General features: G+C 51.1%; 1 protein-coding gene across 4 annotated transcripts in view; it reads right to left on the bottom strand.

Moving 5' to 3' along the window:
• Window positions 1–550: 550 nt before the first annotated feature.
• The window catches only part of NOL6 (nucleolar protein 6), a 74087-nt gene continuing 66423 nt past the window's right edge, over window positions 551–8214 (bottom strand). For all 4 annotated transcript variants that reach the window (XM_073343403.1, XM_073343406.1, XM_073343405.1 and 1 more), the window contains exons 25-26: window positions 2515–2616; window positions 551–1058 (exon numbers count right to left, since the gene is read on the bottom strand). In XM_073343403.1, coding sequence (XP_073199504.1) covers window positions 906–1058; window positions 2515–2616 — 255 coding nt within the window. In that variant the 3' untranslated portion in view covers window positions 551–905. The remainder of the gene's footprint in view (window positions 1059–2514; window positions 2617–8214) is intronic.

Genomic DNA, 8214 nt, shown 5'->3' with positions numbered 1-8214 from the left:
AGCACCAGCTGCTTCAGATGCAAGAACCCTGCAATAGCAGATGTGGGAAAAATTGCCTCCACATTAAGTCTCATCCTGATCTCAAGTAGTGAGAGGTTGGCTTAAGCCCTGAACCATTAGGTTTAACATCCCCTCCAGAATGCTTGTAAGCAGGAACTAAATGGGTATTGAGACTATTCAAAGTTGTGTGTCCGATCACTAAGTTTTTGGCCTCAATGACCTCCTGTGGCAGTGAGTTCCACAGTCTAATTACACACTGCATGAAAAAAGAGTATTTCTTTTTACCAATGTTGAATACTTCACCTTTTAACTTCACTGAATGTCCCTTTGTTCTTGCACTATAAGACAAGGAAAACAGAGGCTCCCGATCTACCTTCTCTAGCCCATTCATTGTTTTATATACTTCTCATGTCCCCTGATTTCTCTTTTTTCACTATACTAGCTCTGGATAATCTTGCTCTCTCACTAACTAACTAACTAGAGAGAGAGAGAGAGTGTGTCTGTCTGTCTCTTATGAGAGACATGTTGTTGGTGACAAAAATAAAAGCAGTTATTATAAATACCTCTTTATTATACTAGGAAATGCCTTTCCTGTTTTACATCCCAGCAGGTATTTGAGACATGGACATTTTATATAAACATTCACCATGAGGAACAAATAGGAACATTTATGAACAATTCATCTCACCTTGAGATGATTTTGGTGAAGGTATAAAGAGGGGGTGTCTTATGTCTATAGAAATTATCATCCCTTTTCAAGGGGTGCAATGTTTCTGTGAATGAGAGGTGTACCAGATTAACAGGATTAGAGATATTGCTCATGAGTTTTCTTCCCCTGAACAGATTTATAAACAGAAAGTGTTACAGATATGGTACAGGAGGCCTAACAAGAGCTCTTGATGGTCTTAGATAGTCCATTTCTCTGTACGTGCTTCCACTGATCTGACCAGACCTTCTCCCAGGATCTCAAAGTCTTCTAGAATGGCTTCCACATTGGGAACGGTGACTAGCTCCTCACAGCTTAGAGATGCCATCATTCTTCCTTTCATGTTGGATGCCTGTAACACACATGCATATGGGTTGGGCTAACTAACATCTGCATTTTGTGCCCAGCAATGCTGTATTCTTCTCCAGAAGTTAAATCTCTAATGCAACCCCTACCCACTCCTACCCTTCCGCAGTGAGCGCAACATGACAAGTAAATGCTGCCGCTGTTCGCTCTCACCACTTCTCTTCCAATCCTGTCCCCTTTTGTTAGCACTACTGTCACTTTTAACAGCTCCTGTTACAGTCAAGTCAGCTGCAAAATACACAGTGTAAACCAGAAGGCTGCAAAAGCACCCTCTTCAGAGCATACACAACCAAGCAGCCCATCAATATAGCAATGATGCAATTTCCAAATCACAATTACCTCTTATATGTGTGCACTGAACACTGGAAAATTACTCACTGATGATATTAGGAGGTGGGGATGGACCCAGGAAACCAATGCATAGAGGGTGCCTTAAAGGTCAACGGATCAAAGACAACATGTCTTGAGCTGCCTTTGCTTTGATCTGTTACTGGGAGTTAAGAACCCAATCCAGCAAGCTACTGTAGGCATGGAGTTATCTCACTGAAGTCAATAGCTATTCAGATGTGTAAAGCGAGGCACGGGCTTGAGGGCATCATCTCATTTCATCGCAGTGAATGACTAGATTTCCAAGCAGAAGCACTGCAGGGCAGCAAGTGCCCCAGGCACAGAGAGAGGAGCTACACTTGATCCTAGGGAATGAAAGGGACGGCAGAACAGCCAGGGTTGCTAGAAAAACTGTGGGCCAGTAATCACAAGTTTCTTTGAGTCTGATGAGTTCCTCGTATAAAGCAGCATGACTCACGTCCACACCTGTGCATCAGACCCACCTTTACCATCCCCCAGGGACTCTCCAAGCCACACTCTTGTTCCCAAATAGCTTTGCACGTTAAACTGCATGGCACAAACTCAGCAGGATCTTTGGAATCCCAGTGCTGCCACCCTGGACATCTACTGGTCAGTAGGAGCTACAGACACCTGGCACTTCTGAAAAATCAGACCCTGGGGTGTCAAACTGGGCAACCAAAAACACAAGCTTCCTTTGAAAATGAGGCTCTTTGCCTCAGTTTCCCTGTCAATGGAGAAAGCACTCACCTACTCTCCAGGAGAGCTAAGGAGGGTGTGCGTGTGTTAGTGTTGGTCAAAGGATGTGTGTCTTGGGGGGTATTATTGCCTAGTGGATAGAGCACTGGACTGGAACTCAGGAGATCTGGGTTCTGTTCCCAATTCGGCCACTGGCTGGATGGCCTTGGGCAAGTCACTTCACCGCTCTGTGCCTCAGTTTCCCTGAGTGTCAGATGAGAGGATACTGCCCGCCTTTGTAAAGCATTTTGAGACCTGCTCTGTGAGACTAGGTGACACCAGTGTTACTACAATCCCCTCCAAACTTCCCACAGCACCAGAACAAACAAGACACTAAAAGCAGAGGGTCAAAATCTCACCTTGAAAGGCTGGGGCTCGAAACTGGAGGGTTTCCACAAAACTCCAATCACCTCCCCGCCGTGCGAGTCATAGAAGAACAAGGCCAGGTCTCCAAAGGCCTCCTGGAAGAGGATTCGAAAGGGAGTCATTTCAGGCGTCAGAAATCACATGTCACAAACCCTGTGTAATGCTCCCCAGGAGGGAGATGCACCAAGGACACTGGCTCACAGCCAAACGAGATCCGGCGAAAGCCTCTTGAAAGTGCAGATTCTACAACTGTTCCATGGATCAACACATCCCAACTTCAATTAAAATGACCTGCCCTCCAGGGGCTGGCCGCAGGGCAAACCCCCGACCCATCCTGCAACAGAACGATACCAACTCCAAGGCACTGGAGCTCATCACGCAGGAGGAGGCGGGATCTGCCAGCCACCAACCCCGCCAGTAACAAAGGTCACTACGAGGCAGCAACACCAGGGAAACCACGACAATATGGAATAGCTCCCTGCAGCGTAAGGGAAGGAAAGAGGAGTGCAGCCAGCAAGCAGCCCCCAATGATCAGGGTTTCTCTTTTGCGTCCCACTGCAGCGTAAGGACAATATAACAGGCGCTTAGAGCCTGGTGAAAGGTCAGTAAGAGACTTCAACCTATCCCAGAAGATCTCCTCTAAACTAGAGTCCTATGTCCCTCTCGCTAGGCTGGACATAAACAGAGGAGACTGCACATTTAAGAGAGAGGTGCAGCCCACAGTGAGTACGGTTCCCAGCAGGCCATGCTCCCCTGGATCGGAGGCAGGGCCGTCTTGCAGAACCATATGGTTTGCAATTGGCCTGTGTGCCATGCACTGGCCTTCCTTGCTATGAAGTTTCCGCTTGAGTGAGGCTAACTCCTTCAGGATGAGAAACGTCTCTTTCTGCGGCAGGTCGCTCTTGAAAGTGGGGTAGAGAAGCCCACTCATAGCGCGTCAATCGCTAGACCGGGGTACTAATGAAGCTCCTTCCCGCAGTTCCTCTGCCCCCACAGCCGAGCTCCCACACAAATACTTCAGGTGCGCTGCCAGTACTACACGGAAATTGCAAAATAATCACAAGGAAAGACTCGCTCCCAGCAATACAGCACCTGGGGTCACGGTAACTAGACAATTCAGTTTCCTTTTAAAAGTTTGCCACTAGAACTGCTGTCATACTACGTGGGGCTCCGCACGGACTTGCTCTCATGGCATGAATACTTCAACAATGTGAATGACCCACCAAGCCTGTCCTCCCACAGCCTGCTCAGGCGGCTGCCTGGAACAAGGGTTCAGAAGGAACGCTCACGAACCACGATAATAGCCCCAGCTTGATTGCCCTGTGCCCACACAACCCAACTCCTAGTGCGGCAGGCGTGGGGGGTGGGGGCGGGGACGGGACGACTGAGATTAGTAAACAACATCAGGTGTGGTCTACCTGAACGTGTGCCACCAGACACTTGGGGAACAGGGATCAGATCTCAGACACACGGATAGCCATGGGAGGAATCATAGAAGATTAGGGTTGGAAGAGACCTCAGGAGGTCATCTAGTCCAACCCCCTGCTCAAAGCAGGATCAATCCCCAACTCAATCATCCCAGCCAGGGCTTTGTCAAGCCTGGCCTTAAAAACCTCTAAGGATGGAGATTCCACCACCTCCCTAGGGAACCCATTCCAATGCTTCACTACTCTCCTAGTGAAATCTTTTTTCCGAATATCCAACCTAGACCTCCCCCACTGCAACCTGAGACCATTGCTCCTTGTTCTGTCATTTGCCACCACTGAGGACAGCCGAGCACCATCCTCTTTGGAGCCCCCCTTAAGGTAGTTGAAGGCTGCTATCAAATCCCCCCTCACTCTTCTCTTCTGCAGACTAAACAAGCCCAGTTCCCTCAGCCTCTCCTTGTAAGTCATGCGCCCCAGCCCCCTAATCATTTTCGTTGCCCTCCATTGGACTCTCTTCAATTTGTCCACATCCTTTCTGTAGTGGGGGGCCCAAAACTAGACACAATACTCCAGATGTGGCCTCACCAGTGCCGAAGAGAGGGGAATAATCACTTCCCCCGATCTGCCGGCAATGCTCCTACTAATGCAGCCCAATATGTCGTTAGCCTTCTTGGCAACAAGGGCACACTGCTGACTCATATCCAGCTTCTCGTCCACTGTAATCCCCACGTCCTTTTTGGCAGAACTGCCGCTTAGCCACTCAGTCCACAGGCTGTAGCAGTGCATGGGATTCTTCCGTCCTAAGTGCAGGACTCTGCACTTAACCTTGTTGAATCCACTTAAAGCAACTCCTAGGGCCAAACTCATGGGAGCGGCTGCCAGGAACAGATTCATAGATTCCAAGGCCAGAAGGGACCGTTGTCATCCATCTAGTCTGACCTCCCATAGAACATGGGCCAGAGAACTGCCCCAAAAGGAATCCCTACAGTAGAAACATCCCATCTTGATTTAAAAATTGTCAGTGACAGAGAATCCGCCATGACCGCTGGTAAATTGTTCCCGCCGTTAATTACGCTCATGGTTATTCAGCTTCCAGTCAGGGACCGAGTTGTACTTTCCTCTGTTAGCTCTGCAGACTAAAGTCCACCACTTCTCCACAGAACAGTTAGCGCTTGGGCAGCGGCAGTACAAGTTTCCCACCACTGCCCTGCCAATATGACACAACCCGCATCCCCAGGAGAAGGAGACCCCCCCTCTAGGAGTATAACAATTCCACGCCATGCCTAGTCACGTCTTTGCTGAGACAGCCATCAAGCGGCTCACAGTGGGGTCCTCTGCAAGGTGGGTGCTTGCCGATAAACTTTCCTAAGTGCCCCTCTACTCAGCTGCTACCACTGCTCTGATATCCTTGTACACATCACAGTAGAAGTGGCTCTTAATGAGTAGCAGCCTTGCCAGCCATCTCAGAAAGGATCTTGTCTGTGCAGGGGCGGGCACGGAAGAAAGAACACATCAGTGTGGAAGGAGCAGGTGAACCAGGTTGGCATCCTTGGCACTGGAGCTGAGTGGGTGGGGACAGGGGCATCTTAAGAGGCAAGAGAGGATAAAAGAGGAGTGGCAGAGTCATCAGGCCTGAAAGGCAGGGCTGTAAATCTGAAGTAGTGCCGAAAGGAGGGATTCAAAGCAGAGGGTGACGTGCTTGGCTTGCTGGGATGGAAATGGACTGATACCCGCCAGCTCATCCCATCAACAGGGCGTTCATTCAGGCTAGGCTAGTCAGGGGACATCTTGCCAAACCAGTTTTAAAATCAGTGCCTCCCAAACAAAATTACCCGCCCACACATTCCTAGACGTGGGCAAATCTAGAATGTTCAGAGGTAAGTTGATACCAAATTCCTCTCGGATGAAAGGCTCACACCAGCAAAGGGGGACAAGCAGTGATGAGCTGCCAAAATCTTAACAACCGGTTCCCTCCTCACCCCACGAGGGGGGTCCTGGCCCCCCCACCCCCCCGGACTCCTGCCCCATCCAACCCCCCCACATTCCTTGATGCCCCCCAGACCCCTGTCCCATCCAGCCCCCTCCCCTGTCCCCTGACTACCCCCAGAACTGGGCAGGAGGGTCTCGTGGGCCACCGTAGTGGGTGCCCACCCCACTCCTAAGAGCCAGAGGCACCTGCCGGGGGCCAAGGTGGGGAGTCCCAGCAGTGCTTACCTGGGGCAACTCCCAGGAAGCATCCGGCAGGTCCCTCTGGCTCCTAGGGGTGGGACAGCGTAGCTCTGGGGGGGAGCAGGGGGAGCAGCCACTCCCCCCACTGATCATATCAAAAGTGGCGCCTTAGGCGGCGACTCTGTGGGGGCTCCGGGGCTGGAGCCCCCACGGGGAAAATTTGGTGGGTGCGGAGCCCCCAACGGCAGCTCCCCACCCTGCGCCCGGACCCAGCTCACTTCACCTCCACCTCTGAACACGCTGCCCCGCTTCTCCGCCCCCGCCACCCCACCCGGCTTCCCGCGAATCAGCTGTTCACGCGGGAAGCCGGGGAGGGCAGAGAAGCAGGCGGCTGCTTCGCACTCAGGCCCAGGGTGGTGGAGGTGAGCTGAGGTGGGGAGCAGTTCCCCTGCGCGCCTCCCCCGGGTTACCTGCTGTGGTGCAGGCGGCCCTCCTCACACCCCCTCGCCCCAGCTCACCTCCGCCTCCCTGGGCCTGAGCGGGAAGCTGCCGCCTGCTTCTCAGCCCGCCCCGGCTTCCCGCGCGAACAGCTGATTCGTGGGAAATCGAGGCACTGGGGGGCGGAGAAGCAGAGCGGGGGCGGCGCGTTCAGGGGAAGAGGCAGAGCAGAGGTGAGCTGGGGCCAGGCATGGTGCGGGGAAGCTGCCGGTGGGTGCTCTGCACCCACCAAATTTTCCCCATGGGTGCTCCAGCCCCGGAGCACCCACGGAGTTGGTGCCTAAGGCGCCACTTTTGGCCGGCTGTTAAATTTAGAAGCGGGACAACCGGTTCTAAAAGGGCTTCTAAGGGCTTCTGAATTTAACAACCAGTTCCAGTGAACCAGTGTGAACCGGCTCCAGCTCACCACTGGGAATGAGCCCGTTAAGGGAATACATTTAAGCACACGTTGACAGTGCTGTGTGTTTATGTTTCAAACCAGGGAAAGCCATCCCTCATAAAAGGGAATAAGGTCTCTGACAATCTGGAAAAAGCCCTGATTATTCTAAGGGGTGAGTTCTCCAGAGTAACACACCGATGCCGATGTGCAGGGCTTGGAGGTGCTACACAGGCGTGTCTGGCTGGACGACAGCCATTAGCCTTCACATGATACAGCACTGAGACGGATTATTTCCCAGTAAAGTTATTGCTCTGTACATACATAGCACCTTTCCCCTGGGTAACAAAGGCCAGCACAGACATTAAAGGGACAGTGTCTGGTCAAAAACCTTATTGAAGGGCAGATCTCTGAACCTACGTTACTACCACCACCTGAAATCAGAAAACATTTGGGTGGAGAGTCAGAAAGCCGCCTTGTTCAGCTACTTGAAAAATTACAGCCTTAAAAGGTCTAATTTATTATTTGCAGCCTCTGTGCTGTTTGTAGAGTACTTGTGTCTCACTAAACACGGAGTGTGAACGCAAAGGGGGTCGGCTTCCCTGACTGCCTCTCATGCTCTAGCCAAGCGCTGTAATTCTGAGGTTGCAAACACTGAGGGGGGAGGGGGTAATTAAAAAAAAAGTTTCCCCTGCAGTTTGGCTTTAGAAGTCCATGAAAAGCTTTCAGTTAAATGATTTTATGGAACCAAAAATGTTGGTCTTCCATGACCTGGGAGCCTCTGATCTCAAGAATGGGGAAGGGAGGCCGGACTGTGGAGGGGGCAGATTTTCTGGAGAAGGGGTACGTAGTGCATGAAGGAGGATTTAAAACTGTGTGACCTTGTTTTTCTAATCCTCATTCCCCCCCTCCTCCGGCTGCTGCTCTCGCTCATTGATTGCATCATGCCTGCCTTCAGCCCGGGAGCTCGCTAGAGAAGGGTCTGTCTCTCACTTGGTCTTTGGAAAGAGTCCAGCACATCCACACTACTAGAGCACAAATAATACATATACCACTTAAAGGTTTGTTCAGGGCTTTGAACACGCTAAATGTTCTCGTTAACAACCTGCCTCTAAATCCTAATTAAAATTAAACTGTAGCTATTTGCTTGAGATCCTACCTAAAAGCACTTGCCATTTGCACTCTGCAGGCCTCCCTGCCAGGATAATCACTCTCTTGACTGG

The sequence above is a fragment of the Lepidochelys kempii genome, chromosome 5 (assembly GCF_965140265.1).
Source record: "Lepidochelys kempii isolate rLepKem1 chromosome 5, rLepKem1.hap2, whole genome shotgun sequence".
Taxonomy (NCBI): domain Eukaryota; kingdom Metazoa; phylum Chordata; order Testudines; family Cheloniidae; genus Lepidochelys; species Lepidochelys kempii.
This window is presented reverse-complemented; position numbering and strand designations above follow the sequence as displayed.